The 19,065-nt window shown below is 33.1% G+C and overlaps 1 protein-coding gene across 1 annotated transcript in view; it reads right to left on the reverse strand.

The window, feature by feature from the left end:
* Positions 1-19,065, reverse strand: part of LOC118197468 (nephrin-like) — a 584,671-nt gene that overhangs the window by 238,057 nt on the left and 327,549 nt on the right. Inside the window, exons 7-8 of the mRNA XM_085822985.1 lie at positions 11,456-11,746; positions 8,579-8,790 (exon numbers count right to left, since the gene is read on the reverse strand). Of these exons, the coding sequence (XP_085679111.1) occupies positions 8,579-8,790; positions 11,456-11,746 (503 nt within the window). The remainder of the gene's footprint in view (positions 1-8,578; positions 8,791-11,455; positions 11,747-19,065) is intronic.

Raw genomic sequence — 19,065 nt, forward strand, 5'->3', positions numbered from 1 at the left:
ATGGGTAAAAGGACACTCCGACAACGAAGGGAAGTCGCAGACCGACTGGCTAATGAGGCTGCCAACAACATCCACGCTCAAACTATAAGTGCCCCTACCCCCGTCTCACACCTCAAGAAAACTCTGCGTAACATCTGTAAAGAGAAGTGGCAAGAAGAATGGAATAGTGGCGACACAGGGAGAAGGACGTATAACTTCCTACCAAAGGTAGACACGGAACGTCTTATAACAATAGCCCCACTGACACAGTACATAACGGGTCATGGCCCATTTCCATCTTATTTTATGCGTCATGGCATCTCAGCATCTGACAATTGTGTCTGTGGCATGCTAGGTTCTCCCGAGCACTATCTATTTGACTGCAGTCTAACAACAAACCACCACTTACCACATCCAACGAATGATAGAACACTTTACTATCGTTTCATAATCAAACACCCGCCAGCTATAAGGAGCATCTGCGCAGTTGTACAGCAAATCAACGCCCTAGGGCAAGACATTTGCGAGCCACAGTAGCATGGTACTGCAGACAATGTACTCAACTATTAGATATTCGCAGTATGTACACATTCTGTAATACACATTCCACATTCAATTTCGAGCCTCGTGTTAACATCTGCTTTCAATAGCCACCAACTTGCAGATATAATGTTACTGACATGTTTATCAGTGTGAAGCACTCGGCACCCAATGGAATGATGTGTTATCGTAAATCGAAATATATAATATCCGTACAATGCACGAATGTAGTGTATGCAACGAAATATGTAATTCATGCAACAGAAGCCCCTAATGAAAGTATGTACATTATGTATTATGGGAACTGAGCATATTTCCGCACAGCACTACTGCTTTACGCACACCTTACTATGTCTTATATGTTTCCTCTGAGTGTAATATTTGCATTTATGTGCTCTACGTGTTTCCATATGTATTCTATGTGTCATGATATGTATTTTCGTGTGTGTTTCTATGTCTTTATGTTACGTAATTACGAGTGTGTTTTTATGCTTTTACGTTTAATTTTGTATATCTATGTGTTTCAGCTTATATGAGTGTTTTAGTGTTTTAATGCTATCCTTTATATTCTTTCTAAGTTACTTTGTGTTATTAACAACGTCCTATGTAAACACTACCCGACATCTAGCCCCTGTATGGCCATGTAAACTCCTGGTGCAGCCTCACGGGGCTCCAGCGAGTTGCTTCTTCGAGATAGTGGAGGACGTGGGACATATGCCTGTTTACCTATGTTATACGTCAGGCGTCCCCGTCCTCCGTCACCTCTCACCTGTGTTTGCTAATGTGTTCTTTCATCTAGCTAATGCTGCACTTAGATTGATTAAAACATTTATAGTTTCGAAGATATATTCGTTCGCGCACACCTCAGATAGACGTTTGCTTTATCATCACACCATTATAAAGGAACGTATCCTACATTAAAATCAAATAACAGAAAGCAGATAATGTTTTTAAAACAGCAAAATCAGATAAAGAAAAAAAACGATTATTTGGAAAATAAAGAAAAAAAATTTTCGAACACATTTAAACTTGTGACTTTCAAATTTAAAATGACAACAAATTTAAAATTGTTACTTACATTAACATAAATGAAAATAATTCATTGAAATTTTATTTGATCTTATCATACCAAAATGGACGTTAGTATCAAATGGGATATTAGTGTCGAAACGACATTTTACGTAGACTCATTATAAACAGTGTATCACTTTTCAAATTGCTGCCACAAAATATTATTTCTCTGTATTTTATTTTAAGAAATTAAATAATAGAGTATCTGCATGAATATATCTACCTTTCTAGTAATGTGAAAAAACAACTGTACCAAAATCTGATGGCTTGAGGCTCCATCAAATTCTGAATAACGTAGTCCTTTACCCAAACATGGGCACTTGTAAGTACAAATTTTAAATTTTGAAACTGGTTTATTATCTATTTCATATTTTGTAAAACTTTAACGAATTTTTGATTAACATTCTCGACGATTTCAAAGCAAGCAATGGCAAAACTGCACTGAATAACACGTTTTTTATCTCTAGGGCGCAAGACTGTCGATATTCTAGAGATTTGCTGTTTTAATATATTTTGTAATTTTGCTGTTGAATCGAAATTTATGTGGCGTAAACACCAAAAACGTAATATGTGGTAAATAAAGTTAACACTCGAAGCGTTAATAATTAAAAGACAAGACAAAGTTTTTCAAAGCTATCTTTATAAGAAAACTGTACACTGATATGATGAACTGAGAAAAGGCAAAAAATCTTAAAAATGTAAGTCAACACTTACGCTACATCGGGAATTCTAAATGTGTACTGCTATGTCGCTTTTAAAATTTTTGTAATTTTACTGTTGAATTGTATATGGCTAAGTGCGAAGAAAATGAAGCTTAATAATAAAGCTTTGTGTGGGTTACTGCTAACTGGTAGACGACCTCAGCAAGAAAGTAAAGAAAACGTTAGGAAACATTTTTGGGCTTTTAAAGTCTGAAAACGTTTTTAGGTTTTATTTTAATTATTTTGCTTTACTTTTCAATTATTTAATAAAATTAATCAGGCCAATTATAGGTGGAAATATTTTTTCAGATCATCTGTAGGTGGAATTTTCTGTATTTACTAGGAAATTAAGTTCTTAATTTCTCTTAGAAAGTTCTCTACAAATTCAATCCCTTCCTTCAACATATTCAGAAATTTAGTAAATCCCAATTTTATTCTGTGAAGAAATTGGAATGCACTTCTTAAAACCCATCCTTAAGTTATGGGGAGCATATAACACCTCCTAAATCTCTTGAATATTTGCATTAACGATGAAAAAAATCTTAAATGAAATCAAATAAACAAATAAAGAAAGAAAGAAAATATGAACGGATTCAGATTTTAATGTCACACCAGAGGGTTTATTAAAGTTTGTTTTACTTTCGCGGAGCTCGCAGTGTACCAATCTACTTTTAGACTCACTCCTGGTGATACCAATTTTTCGTCTTTTATAACTTTATTATTAAACATCACTTTCTTGTTTCTTAGGCCACATAACATTCAACATTAAAATCACAAAAAGCAGGAAAGTTTGAGAATTGCCGCTAAGTGTTGCACAAAATTTATAAAAGAATTCAGTGTTTCTCAATTGATCATATCAATGTTCAGTTAGAAAACCATCTTACACAACCGCTTTATTGTCTTTTTATTATTAGTGTTTAGTCTTTTCAACTTTATTTACTAAACAATACTTTCTTCGCAATTACGCCACATAAAGTTCAACAGCAAAATCACAAAATATTAAAAAAATCAGTATACCTTTAGAATTTCTGATAGAGCGTTAAGTGTTTCCATACATTTATCTGTAAATAATTCATAGCGACAGACTTTGAAGGAAACATCATTTTATTAATGTTTCTATATATTTTTGTATATTCTCTGTATGATTCATTTAAAATAATACACGAGGATAACACTTTCTGAAACATCCTCTTATCAGAAAGTAACAATGATACGACGCAAAATGGATGATCGAGGTTAATAGCACATCTGAGGCCAATGAAAGTAGTTAACAAATCTTTCATTGGGAACTTTGTTGTTTCCTTGTTTCCTTTCATTTTTATTGAAAAGTTATTATGTGAAAAATTTCTCTGAGGAGATCTACATCACTGGCCATTAAAATTACAGCACCAGGAAGGAGTGATCAGACGAACGTCAAAATCACAAGAAAGGAAAAAGAAGTTGGGATATGCAAATGATTGATATTTCAGCTCATTTAAACGACGCAGGAGGGAGAAGCGACATCTGAAACACTGCATAAAAGAAAAGTTGTGCAGTCGATTTCTCATTCGGAACTTGCTTTGTAAGGTTGGAGTTTGCTCAGAATATTGCGTTATGCCTCGAATAAGAAGAGGAAATGTTTACCAGCAAGTTTTGGTTCGATAGAAACAGGATGGTTGCCTATCGAGAGTGTAGACTGTCATTTCGGGATATCACCCGTCGCACAGGTCAATATCCACCACTGTCATGAGACTATAGAATAAAGGGATTGTTGAGGGTCATACTGAATGGCATGCGCACCCATTACTAATGCTCGCGAGGACAGATATGTTGTGAGGTCAGCTCTGCAAATCCGTACTACCACATCACGGACCATTATTCAAGAAATGGGTATGTTTTCAGCACGCCAAGTAACAGCTCGTAAGGTGCGTCGAGATTTGCAGCAGCTTGGACCATCAGCACGGTGACCATCACTTCGGCTTCCTTTGAAAATTCGGCATAGAGATAGCGATTCTGGTGCCCCGAACGACAAACCTGGATACATGAGTGGCACAACGTCGCCTTTTCAGACGAGTCCCTGTTCTACGTACAGTGTTCTGATGGCCGGATACGTGTCAGGAATGTCCGAGGAGACTTCACGTCTCCTGCTTGCATTCGGTATCGGCATAAGTGCCCTGCACTTGGTGTGATGGTTTAGGCAATCATTGGATACACGACACAAACATCTCTAGTTCTGATCGACGGTAACTGGAACGCAGAAGGGTACATTTCGGATATCTTATATCCAAGGGTTGTACCCTAACTTCGAGGCCCCCAAACCCCATGGTCCAACAAGAAAATGCAAGACCACATGTTGCACATCGTGTTCTGGCCTTCCCCGATGCACAGGATATTCACCCTGATCTGCACGGTCTCCAGATCTGTCACCCATTGAAAACATCTCGTCATGGGTTGCTGAGAAACTGGCCTGCCACCCCTCTCCAGCTAATACGGTTGATGAAATGTGGCATAGACTTGAAGCAGCATGGAATGACTTGCCCATTTCTCCATGCCCAGTTTAACACTATCATGCATCGGGGTAAGGGCCGTTTTAGCTGCCAGGGAGGCATTTGTGCTTGATAATTTAGCATCCCTGTAAACCTCGAAAATGCTTACAAATTTAATCATTTTGTCTTTGTGTCGTACTGGTTTTGTGCAAGAAATATATTTTTTGTATTTTCTTTCCTTCATGGTGTTGCAGGTTTAATGGCCAGCAGAGTATTTTAAAGCTTACACATTCAGTAACATCTACGAATTTTAATTATGATTCTAACTGTAATCAAATGATTACCACAACAGATTTTATGTGCCTTATATCATAAATTAAATTTTTCATATCTCCTTTTCTTTCAGATTATTTCAAGAAAAGTACATGCAATACTTCAAGAAAGGCTCCTGAGCTTAGTGGGTTGCTCCTAGATTACGCTTTTGCTTTTCAACATGTGTTAAGTGTTTTTACTAGTATTAATGCTAAATATTGGGAAAATTGGAAGATAACTGAATTTAAAGATGATTTATTGATTTTTCTGTCAATATGAATCTTGCATTCTTTCAAAAAAAATCTTGCAATTATTTTTCTAATAGAGGAAATATTTGAAATGTGTTAGATGTTGGAATTAAAAAACATCGCTTGTTTGATGAATGCAGAAAAATAATTTGAACCGCTTTCACCTCAACTTAACTTAAAATATCATAATTTAATATACCTGTGCCATAATAAAAATATTAAAAGAATTATTGCTACTGACTATATTAATAATTACTAATCTATTCATCTTGCCTAATGAGAAGCGTAAGCTGTTAGGAAAAAGGTAGAATATTCCCCTTGGAACTGTATTAATTAAATTTAACTAAATTTCACATTAGAGGAAAAAGTACGTACAATTACAAAATAATCAGTTTAATCTATTGTAAAAAGTTCTGTTAAAACTTAAAAGTAATCAGCATTTTAACGTAACTGTTTACTTTAAGTCTTGCATGAAAAAAAAAAGTTATCTGTGTTTTAGTAAGTGTAATATTATATAAAACTAATTTAATTTTAATTAATCATCATACTTTCAAAGTTGTTACACTAGTGTGTAAAAACATAGAATTAATCCAGATGAGATTGTTAAAAATTACGTTTTGTTGGAAAAATATAATGCACTATCTCCTAGAAAAAAATATAATTCGATTAATATAAACTATGCGCACTATGTTTAAGAGCTAAGCTAATCTTCTCATTTAAGTGTTGGTACAGAGTCACAAAATTTTTTAACTACCACATGACTTATGTTTAATTTTTATATTTACTACTGTTTCCTTTTTGGGGCACTAGATGTGTTAAGAACTACACTGTGCAGTGAATTATAGAAAAAGTTTAAAGAGTGACCTCTGAAAACAATCCATATTTTATTACATTTAAAAATTAATTCTTTATCTCCTACGAAATGCGGAAGAAGAGCTTTGCTATGCATATCAACATATCATAATTTTATTGTAACATAAGATCAAACCCATTCTCTTCTTTTCTATACTTTCCCAAATTTTCTATTAATAATTAATGCTATGATTTTGAGCATCTATAACAATGCATATAGATTAAATCAAAATAGTAGCTGATAAGATTAAGTAATTACCGCAAAATTAAATGAAGAAGAACGAAATTAAATGGATTTACATCATGAAAAACTAGTCTTGACAATAACCAGTGCTCAAACTACTGAAATAATAGGATCGTTTATTAATTCTTTTTCTCTGCGTAATACATGAACCCACAATCCTTCAGCCAACGAAACTCGTTGTGATAGTGACTGGATTGGATCGGATTGGATTATCTAATTATGACCCTGCAGATTGTAGCTAACTGCTGTCCTTGATTACGAATCTAGATACAAAATCGAATTCGGCATCCTGTCGTCTGAAAATTTCTTTAGAAATGAAATTGTCAGTGTCCTTGAGCTAATTGGAATCCTGGCTAAAATTGAATGTGTCCCCTCCCCCCCAAAGAAAACATCCATGCAATAATAAAGTGGGATGTTTCAACGAACTTCTGATGTATAACGCTAACATAAATTTTAAATTCAAAGGCTTATGAAATTATATTGTACTGATGAAATGCTAAATCGGAGTCGCGTGAGTGGGATTGAAACGTTTATACATTGCTGTATTTATATACATCTCTATCGGAAGAAGCTGATGAAACATATCTGACTTCTCATCACACAGTAAGCCAGACTGATATCAGATGAAAATAAAATTGAAGTAAAATGTGCTGAACTTGACGCATCTTTCACAATTCCTTATACCGCCAATAGCAGATGCATTATATTTGGGTTTCTGATACATATCACGTGATTGGAAGAGAATAGTACAGCTATTTGGATCATCGATTATCCAACATTCCCTTTTATTCGACATGCTACGAAAACTTAATCTAGGCTGGCTTTTCCCTGATAAGCTGCTGAAATATTCAGAACTTTTGTCGTTTATCGTAAGTCCCTAATTCTCTAATAAATCAGATAATGCTCCAAGTTAAAATGACCAACCAACGTACTTATGTTCTGTACAACGTTCAACTCTTGTTTTTAGTCCCCAATGCTCTGTCTCGAATAGTTTTTTGGATATGATAATACTATTAACAATAGCTAAAGTTGGCAACTCATGCCATAAAGCTCATAATAGTTTTCAAATGCCAACTGGTTTCGAAGTCTTTTCAGTAGTTCAGAATAAGAACAAGAAACGTTTAAAATAAAATGTAGTACTAAAATTCTATTTTCTGGGATTCATTTTATTAAATATGAAACTATATAGATATTATTTTTTGGAACACCGCCTACTGCAGCTACTATTCCGTCTCATGCACATTTATTTCCTCTTCGCCCTTCGTTTTTGTTTGCTGCTTTTTTGTTCGCCTTTCTGAATCATATTAGCCAAGATGGTGATGTCATTACTAGGAATAACGCTAGGAAGTGTAATGTTAGGAATACCAACTTAACAATGAATAAAGTAAACAAAGTATGCTTTAAAATTCATTCGTTTCATAATATCTTAAAAACTAACATAAAAACACTACACAGATTGCAGATCATAAAATTAAATCATGATAATAAGACTTATAGCATCCTACAGATTGTATTATTAGAATCTTAAAAAATTTATAATTTTAATATATATAAATTACATCTTGCCTGTTTTCCAAAATAAAAGTTTAAAATCTTAGGATTCCATTTTAAATTGCTTTACAAATACTTGCCACCAGAGTAAAGAAATATTTGATTTGTTTCTTTTATAAATTTTATATGATGCACACTGTATGGTAATGAGACTACATTAAGATTAATGCAGTACCATTACCATACAGATGTAGATGAAATAATTTTAGTACTATTGGCCCAAAAATAGATAAAATTAGATATACGTTTTAACGTCCACTAATTATATTTGTGTTTTGTTGAGCTGAGTTTCGAAAAAATGCTATTTTGAGTTCAACGGATCTATTTTAATAATTGATTTTTCGTAGTTCTGTATTCATTGATACTTTGGATTATGTAACCGTCATTCAGTTTCATTTATATCGGATAATCGGAAAATCGGAATTCTGTTGCATGTCCTAATTCAGTCTAAAAAGAAGTCTTCTGACTTATAAACAGTCGAGCCAATAAAAGAACACTGAAATGACTTGCTATAAGACATTTAGAATTGAATCTTACCTAAAGAATCGTAGAAAATCATGAAATAAAGAAGTATTACGACAGCTAAATATCTAAAATCAATTACAGAAGATTTACCTGCCTGGTCACGGAAACGGTGACATTTGATGAAGTCACCCATCCGCCAGCAACGTCTTCAGTGACAGCTTGAGTAGACATCATAGGTCTGCCGTCAACTACCCATGAAACTTCGACTGGTGGATTGCTTGAGCCCGTTTTGCAAGACAAAGTGACAGACTCTCCCACGCGAACTTCTTTAGGCCCACTAATAACAACTTTCGTTGGTGCAACTGAAAAGAAAAGAAATTTCAGACAGAATGAATTCAGTGCATGTACACACTAAATTCAGCACATCTCTAAGACACAGTGCATCTAGACAGTTTTAGGCCAGAAATTTCTCAGAGACCGGCAAGCACAGGTATACGTGAAAGTACGGGGAACATTAGAGACGTATCATGGGTCAAGTGGTAATGCATTCTGACACCAACTAGCCCTAAAATAATTGCAAACTTTATTTAGGGTTTACAGAGAAAGGGTCAGGAGAAAAGCAACTGAAGCTTTTTAAAAGGTCAAGAGTTCCCTATTGTGATACATCGTGCAATCCCATTCTCCCCCTCGCATCCAGTATGTATTAAAAATAATTATTTAGGATATAAAGAGATGGCAATATAATTTCAGTACACTTTGAAATTCCTAAATTAAATTTAGAATATCAGTTTTACTCCCAAATAATAACTAGTTACTAATACACTTGAACTTCAAACTAAGTAAAACAGCAACCTTGTTTCTGGTAGAGATTTTAATTAAAACTCTATCGATTTCGAGGGCGAACAGGTACAGGTATAGGGAAGCCCTGAACATTAACATTTTTATAGCTTTTCAGAAATTATAAAATATTGGTCTTAGGCCTGATTGCGAAGCTGTCTTCAAAAACAAAATGAATATTCTGTATAAAGATAATTAACAACTTGAGCGATAAATTCTCTATTAGGAAAACTTCTTTTCCGAGATGCATAAGGAAAATTACAAAGACTTCCTAGGTAACCATATTTCCATATTTATCTGATAAAATCGAACCTGATGAAATCAGAGTTATCTACTCTTACGAATGTTTAAATTCTTCCGAATGTTTAAATTAGGTTATTTAAAGAATACAAAACACACAAATGTTATTTCCTTAAGGGAAGTAGTAACTTTACGGAGGACCTCCCAAAGCAAAGTATCTCGCATTAACGTTACACGTACGGAAAACCACGAAAACTAACTATGCAGGGCAGAGAGAGCATTTGAACCAGATCGAACAACTAACAGTATTCAGCGGATTTTAACCACTCGGTCACTGATGGGGCTATTTTTATCGAATGTGTTATCTAGGACACCATTCTTTAGCTACTGCAAAATATTTGACATTGTTTTCTGGATTTCCAGGTTAGTGGAGATATTGAAACATTAGGATTTTTGGAAGCAAGAAACTGTAGAAATGAGTAATGCCCTCACTGGGACTCGAACCTCGGACCTCTCGAATACGCGCCGTGCGTGCTGACCATTACACCACGAATGCATGCTAAGAAGGCGGGAGAAAGAACTTATGGAGCTTTTACAGGGACTCCGCAAAAATTTCATAATAATCAAGATTTTTATATCATTATATAATAATAAATATATTAACTTTCATATTAATTAAAATTTTTTATAATCATACTTTGATAAAACATCTGCAAATTACATCAACATTTTTAAATATCTGTATATTGTGTTATAAGAGCGAGCGATATAATTTAAAATGGAGCCATATAAATAAAGTTACGCCATTTTTAAATGAAAAGAATTATATAAAATAAAATTATCTGAAAAACTGTATTCTCATAGAGCTTTCGAAACACGTATATACAATTGAACTGCTGGGGTCGTTTAGTTTCAGTGCTAGCTCATTAATTTTAGTCTCTAGCCGAAATCTAATCAGTCATATGCTTAATTGCCTTATTATTAACCCGATTTTAAATGAACGATGGAAAGAAATGGTTGAATGAAGACTACGATAATTATTTTCAAAAAGAAAAATAATTAAATACTTGAAAACGTGTGCTAATTTGATGAGGACAAATGAGCAGAACCATATTTGTCCCTATAGGACAACTCGCGTCAAGCGAATTTCAAGGGAAGCAAAATGCACTGTGCTGTAGATGTCTTAACTAAAATTTCGTTCATATGAATTTATATTGAGATGCCAGAGTAATAATAAAAACTTATTTGAACACGATAGATCTTAACCAACTGTTGCCTTCTAGGGACCTTTAAATTAAATTATTGTTCTTATTTCTTATGTCGCTGTTCTTATTTCCAAAGTAATTATTTTCACTAAAACGCGTTTAAAGTTCGATTTTAATTTTTTTTATTGAAATAATTAATCTAAAACAATATTTTACAATTTAATCTAGAAACAATTTGTTTGGAAAGATTTTACTACGATATGAACCTAAGATAGAAAAAAAATCCTCATACTCACGAAGAAAAGAAATCTGTTGCTAAAAATAACACTGCCGTTGATTCTTAGACTATATCACTTGATATTTATCAAACATGCTAACGTACCGTTGGCCGCAGACCTAGTTCTTACATATGTTTCAAATACGTGTTCCGTTCAAGATTAAGAATATTACAAAAGTTCACCTTTCCATCTCCTTCACATGCAAGTTAGCTGTAGACATAGTAGTTATAATATAAGTTCCATGAATATCTAGGCAGTCTAAAAAAGCATTTGACAAACATTTGAGCAAAGTTTGTTTAGAGCAACAAGGTTTAATTTAATTTAGTATTAGCATGTAATAGTAAGACCATTAATGTATTGGATTAAAGAAACGATTTAATAAAACCTCTTCAGCTTGAAACAATTAGTGATATGTAACAGTGACGACAACGATAAATGAAATGTAACTACGTATTTTATATACTTACAGAGAACATTCAATCTCACGGAGGCTGATAGAGGCTGCAAAGTAACTACATTTGATGCTTCGCATTTGTAAATGGCTTTGTTGTCTTTCGGTCCAACAGTGAATGTATGAGTATTGGTGGCTTCCCGACCGCCTGTGGAATACGTTATATCCACTTGATCATCATTTCGAAACCATATTAGACGAGCTGGTGGATTTCCTCCTCTAGATATGCATGCCAACGTCAGCTTGTCACCTACTTGCACAATATCGCCATCGTGATAACCTTCTATTTGTGGAGGACCTGGTGGAACTAGAAAGAGAATATAATATTTTAAAATCCAATAATAAAAAAAATTGAAATTTAATTTTCAGATTGCATTTGTCGAGAATGGAAAATTGTAAAGTTTGTGATATATAAGGTACAACATTTAACGTTAGCCATCTTTACGGTTGGATTACACATTTATTGTACACTATAATGATTACAATTGAGCTCTGTTAGGTAAATCAGTATTTGTTAGTTTATAAACAGGCGTCACTTCTTTAATACGAAACATTTTGGGATATGCTACATAGCTGTCGAAACTTTGCTGCCATATCACAGGCGCACTTACCATAACGAGATGTAAAATGTCCTGCAATCCGCAATTCCTAAAAATTGTCTTTTTAAGTCTGTTAATGCCATACAGAATGTGAGTGAGATCATTATTGTATGAGATTAAAAAATATTTTAAAAAGTTTTCAAATTCAATCATCAGTTACTTATATGTTACCACGATAACAACAACAACAAAAAATATCCATCAGCAACATTTCAACTTTCAAATTGCCCCCAGAAAAAAAGAGTGCTTTGCATGCTCTAAGAGAGGTTTCATTCGGCTTGGGGTCTCTTATTATTTCACTGCTGCAGATTTTTAAAGTATTTGAAAATTCAAGTTTTGTTTCACAGCCTTCCTGATACGAACTTTAAAAATGCAGTTCATCAGGAGATTACGAATATTAGAACGCTATATACCGAGAAATAGCAATTATATTTGTGATATGGCAATAATGCATTGATTGTCACAGAGAACATCTCGGATTGGCTTGAACAAGTGAAACCTGTTGTGTAAATGCAAAGCACTGACTCACCTAACTGTGTTCAGTTTTATTTATTATTGTGTTCCCCCAGCAAAATGTGCAACTTAACGTATTACGCAATTTGTAACTTTTCGGAAATTTTTCGTATGTAGTATTATTTCATGAAATTAGTAACAAGCTGCATACAAAATTCCATTCTGCAAAGACACATAATTTGTTTGAGGTTCTATAAATTTTACAGTTTTTGCGGGAATTTTGGTTGATACCCTATGAAACGCATAACTTTTTATTGCTGGATATATTATTGTTAGTCAGAGCCGTATTTTTCACTATTTTTCATCGGAGAAAAAACGCTAAACGCACAACCCTAAATACAATCAAGTTAACTTATATCTGTATACTTTTATATTCAAAACCATAATTATAATAAATCATATAACAGTTTGTATAATCACTTTAGTCGTAACTTAATGTGTTCAAAAATACAATTACTAATTCATAATATATGTACGCTAATATATTCATAATATACATACAATTTACAGCACAAGCGAATAATTTTCATTAAAATTATTATTATTATTTTAAGTTTTCTGAATCTGTTTTCATTCAAACAGTAGTAACTGGCAATACTAAAGGTATTTATAATGCAGCTTCCGAATTCAGATATAATCGAACAAGTCTACATTCCTGAATCATCTTTAAAAGATCTGATAATACTTTCTCGACCAGAGTTATTGAAATAGCATAGTTTTTGAAACTAAATATTTCTGAAGGAATATCTGGAGAATTTATATCATTTGGATATTTAAGTACTAAGTAGGTCTTATGAAATATCTAAATTCAATGGCACTAGTTTTCAACAGTTCGAAAATGGAAATCAGTAACTATCTCGTTTAAGTTTTCATAGGTCAATTTTAATTGCGAGATTAAATTACTTATAATTTCTTTCATTACTACTATTAAAATATTTTTCACAAAAATTATTTCTGTTAGCAAGCGATCCTTAACAACCTAATTTACTAAATTTTCTTTTTCAAACTTTCCTCTTTGTTTAATTTGTCATATTTCTCGAGAACATTTCTTGCATAATATGAAATAATTCTTCCACTTGGTCATTTAATTTATAATGGTAAAGTATACAAAGACTACTTGCCTAAGAAGAATAATGAGATTCATAGAGGGCTTTCTAAATGTAACTAGTTCGTTTGAAGCGTGGTGGTGAAATCATGAAAAAAGCCTTGTAGCAAACGCCTTCGTTGAGATTCAGTGTTAGGTTAGTCCGTTCATTAAACTTTCAGCTTTATGCACAATTAAAAAATTTCATTGCAAGGCTTTTTACCTTTTTTGTTTCTTGCAGTATTATATTGAATGCATAAAATTTTAAATGGATTTGCTAAAATAGGTTATTAATTTCAACCTGTTGCAATGATACATCATTTTATTTAAGGTACTTTTATAAATATAAAGCAATAATAATAATGTGCTGAAAATTACAAAAAAAAAAGACTTGATAATAATTTGTCTGTCTTATTTCAAATATTAAATAAATCATTAATAATTAAATAAGCTTTAATTTCATTCGGTTAATTGATTAAGGAAAAGCACGAAAGTGCTCAGAAAAATATACTTTATTACTTTTATAATAATTAAAACGGTACTTTTTGATAAGTTTCGAAATTGAAATTTAATTGACATAATTTGTTTTTCAACGTATTATTAAAATTTTGCTGCTAATTTGGCAGCTCTTCTAGCCTCATTCTCGTTGCGGCTCTCTTGGTATTAACCTCGAAACGATTCCTAAATCCTGGAAAAATCCTTATTCATATTTTCTAAAAAAGTCTTGAAAAAGCATTTTATAAATACAAAATATTTTATGAAATCAGGTACCATAAGTAACAGATCATGATACTCGCAAAAAATCTAGCCATTTCCAAATTAATCTTTGGCACATTTCGCTGATTAAATACATTTCTGAAAATCAAATTTTACATTGACATATTAAATAGGAAGTAGCAACCACTCAACGAAATTGAATTGTGGCTGGGCCAGTTATTGCGTACAATTTATTTAAACGATAGCGACGTTTCGACAAAATAATATTCATGGGTAGCCAAGATAAAGAAAAATACCGTTCATCTTTGCAACCGTTCTGTTGAAAAAAGTTTAAATCGAATTTTCCTGATCATTTTCTAACCCACATCTATGGAGCCACGTCAACATCTATTTCTCTAAGATTTATCACTAAAGGAAGTAACCGGAAAATAATAACAAAAAATATTCCTCGTCATTGAAGAATACAAAAAATTTCAATTTTACTTTTTTTCTGGAGATGTGAAAAATGATGCTAGCAGGTGCGATGAACTTTTCGAAAACATCTTGGAATTTTAAGCCACGCAATTCCTCACACCCAATAAGAGCTCCTTGATGGTAGAAGGTTTTTATTATGGCAAAATGCCATTTTTTTTTTTTTTTCAGATGTGGTATTGAAAATGGAATTATGTTTCCTAAATACTTATGGAAAACAGTTTCCTAAGTAAAATATGGAAAACTCGGTTATCGAAAAAATTGGATCATATAACATAAAAGAAAGCAACGGCATTTCATTCAATAATGGAAAAATTTTGAGGCAGGTTTAAATCTTAACTTCCAAGGAAACCATTCATATCCTCAAAAACAATGCCTTATTTTATCTTCCGTATATTATAAATTGAATAAATCTCGTAGGAAGCAATAGTTTCATTCTGTTCCTACTTTATTTACCTTTATCGTACCATAATAAAGACCGCTTTTAAATGTGACATTTCCGTTAAAATAAGTGTAATGATCTTAAAAATTTCTTAAAAATTACGGTGCTTAAGCTATGTAGTCTATAAACAATTCAGATAGACTTCAACGTACGATGATTCGCAAAAATTAAATATGTATTTTGAAATGAATTTATTCTTTATGAATGATCGAATTTTATTAAAAGAAAAGAATAAGCCTACTTTATTTGACTTATACTCAGATTTAAATTAGTTAATTAAAAAAAAAAGGTTACGCTGAAAGAGGCATTTTTTATTTACACATACATACACGTTTCCAGAGCATTTGGGCTAACACTCCGTTGGTCTAAAATTATTTAAAAACAGCATATCTTTAGAATTTCCGATAGACGGTTTCACGCACTGGAGATAAAAATATGTTATTTATCACAGTGTGCTGCCACTGTTACCTTTGAAATCGTTGAGTTTCTTAATCAAAAATTCCTTAAAGTTAAAACAAATATGGACTATATACTAAAATGAATTCGAAATCCAAGATTCGGATTTCCAAGTGCTCATGTTTGGGTGGAGGACTACGTTATTCAAAATTTGATAACTCTAGATATCGCTGTTTTTTCACATTGCGAGAAACACATATATATTCATGCATATTCTACATTTAATTTCCTTAAATATAATACTGGCAGATAATATTTGGTGGCAAAAATTTGAAACGTTATACAGCCGTTTATAGTGATTCGACGTAAAATGTCGTTTCGAAACCAATAGCCGTTTTGGGCTAACGTCCTAACAGTTTTATGTGAGCACAAAAGCATTTCTTTCCACTGGGGAATCATGGTGGTTTAATGTTATCCAGATTATGGCTTTGCTTTTTTCTATGTTTACATGTGAAAGAATTGCAGAGATGCGAATATTCATAATACTCATATTCCCTGCTAATAAAATAGTTTTACAAATTAAAGATATTATAAGACTGTTTTTATTACCTTTTAGAATTATAAAGTATCTTTAGAAATATAAAATTTGTAGTGAAGTAAGAATGATTTAAGAAAAGATAAAAGTATTCTGCTTGTGATTTTCTTTGTAATTTAAGGCATTCTTTTCTAATAAATTAACATTCTAACTCTGGTAACATTTAATATGCAGTTTTGGGTGAGATTAAACATTAAAGCACTTAAAAGCTTTAATGTTTAATCTCACCCAAAACTGCATATAAATGACATTTAAAAGCAATAAAAATATAACCGAGTAGAAATAAACTTATGTTAAGAATGATCTAAAAGCATTCAAATGTTGTAAACATGAGTAACGATTTGTTTACTTAAAATACGTCTATATCTTACTGTTTTCCAGCGTTAAACTACGTAGTATTTAGTCCATAAGTGGAAATTGGAAATAATTTTGTTCTTTTAAAGGAAGATGCTGAAATTCTGTGTCTCAACACTTAGTAAACATTGCTGCTCGATGCATTAGCAGAATGAAATGCAGTTATATAAAAATATTTAGAAATTTTTAAAATTTGATTTCTTGACATTGCAATTACACGTCCCGCCAGTAATTAGCTAGGATGACTTTTAATTTTTGTACGCATTGTCAGATAACTGATTGAAAATTAAAAGCTTAGCTTAATTCACTACCAGAACAAAGCTTCTGAGCGACGATCTTACATTCTTGACGTAGTTTTCCTTTGTTAATTAAAAGGATTAATTGTTCTACAAAATTTGAAGCTAAAGGCAAAACTTCTTCCGTGCAAATGGAAAGTTAGAACGAAATAACCTAGGAAAGCTGAAAGTATTTTCTAAGTCTCGATTACGAAATATTTGACTTCAAATTTTAATTAGAGAAAAGTGCCATTTTTCTGTTATTGTAAAAGTTGAGGTAAACAAATTTTAAAGAAAATTTTGCCTTTGATCTCGAGATTGCTAATTTTATCTGCATTTAACATTTTCACTATTTTAAATTAATTTTTATTTTCAGTTTAAAGTTTAAACTGTTTAGGCCTCTTTACAAAGCTATTAATTAATACTCCTGATGCTCACTGTACATAAATTTGATTAAGGGAAACGTATGAATGACTCTGTAGGATGTGGAAGGTACAACAGTTTAGAGAGCTATTAGTAGGCCTTCTTTTACTCACAGTAATTCCTGCATTGCAGTATTTTTCCTTTCATCCAAAATGCAGATAAATGAAAAATTTAGACTAAGTTTTATCTCTGATATCGAGTGATGTATCATAATAGTATATTATTTATCTAAGTATTACAGCTGAAGGTACGTTCGTACCCGCATGGTAGATATACATCAAAGAGCCATTACATTATGACCACCCTCCATGTATAACAATGGGCTCGCACAAGAACAAAACTACTGCGCGTGTGCAGCTCATGGGAGTATATAAAGTGGCTATGCATTGAAAATCTCAAACGAAAACATGCATGTACTCGTAACAAACCTCTGAATGGAAATAATTCCATTGTTCTGACAAACAAAGATAAAGCGGATGTTATGGCACTGCACTTAGAACAAAAATTCATGCCCAGTTTGGATCCTTGTAATCTCAATTTTGCTAATGACTGGCTTAGCGGTCCCAACGTGAAAAACAAAACAGACTATACTTCCCCCAGAGAAATTCAAGAAGTTATTCGCAGATTAAAAAACAGAAAAGCCCCTGGCTTTGACGAGATTATTAACATCCCATCAAAAATCTACCTCCGAATATCATCGCGAAATTTACTAGCATACTGAATGCATGTCTCGAAAATAACTACTTCCCAGGTAAATTGAAAACTGCAAAAGTGATCCTGCTACCAAACCGGGAAAAGATATAACAAAGCCTGATGGGTTTAGACCCATCAGTCTACTCCCAGGCTTCAGTAAAATGTTTGAAAGAGTGATTCCTAGAATAACTGAGCCATATTTCTGCAAGATTCTCCCGGAGCAATTCGGGTTTCAAAAGAAACTCCGTACCACAAAGCAGCTCGTCAGACTAGCAGAGTTCATCGGCGCTGCCATGAACAATAATCAGACTTTTGCCTTACTCATGCTCTTTCCTTGGATGTTATGCCGATGACACGGCGATAGCCATCAAATCCTATAACGCTGATAATGCTATCAAAAACATGCAGAAATTCATCCCAGAAATCGAAAATTGGTGCAAGACATGGCGCATAGCTATTAATGCACAGAAATCGCAGATATTAATTATCAATAAAAAGCAACTGAGAACTCCTTCCAGAAGAAGTCTAAAAATTTTTAATGTTACAGTCGCGACAGTTAAAAAAGCCACTTATCGTGGCATTGTTTTAAACAGTCAATTTAGATGGAAAGAGTCAGAGTTTATTAAAGTCAGAAGTAAGGCGCATCATGTCATGAACAATCTCGCACCCTTACTTGGCAAATCCTCCAAGCTTGACCTTTCACGAAAAAGACATTTGTATACTGCCATAATTAGGCCAATTTTTTCCTACGCCTCTCCGGCATGGACCACGGCCACTGAAAGAGATATTAACAAGCTGCAAGTCTTACAGAATAAATTTATGAGACAAACGTACACTATTTTGTGTCTAACGATACCCTGCATAGGGATCTTAATTTAGAAAAAGTTGAAAGCTTCCTGCATAAAAGGAACAAGAATTTTTTTCGATAAAGCGCTGAATTGTGATTTTCTTCAGCGCTTCAAAGTTTTTGATTACATACCTCTGAGAGCGAACAGTACTATCAGACCGTACGCGGCCCACCTCACCCGTGACGCTAATTTTCTTACTTAAGATCGCACAGGATT

The sequence above is a fragment of the Stegodyphus dumicola genome, chromosome 8 (assembly GCF_044657685.1).
Source record: "Stegodyphus dumicola isolate Sdum_Otavi_A_Nest chromosome 8, ASM4465768v1".
Taxonomy (NCBI): Eukaryota; Metazoa; Arthropoda; class Arachnida; order Araneae; family Eresidae; genus Stegodyphus; species Stegodyphus dumicola.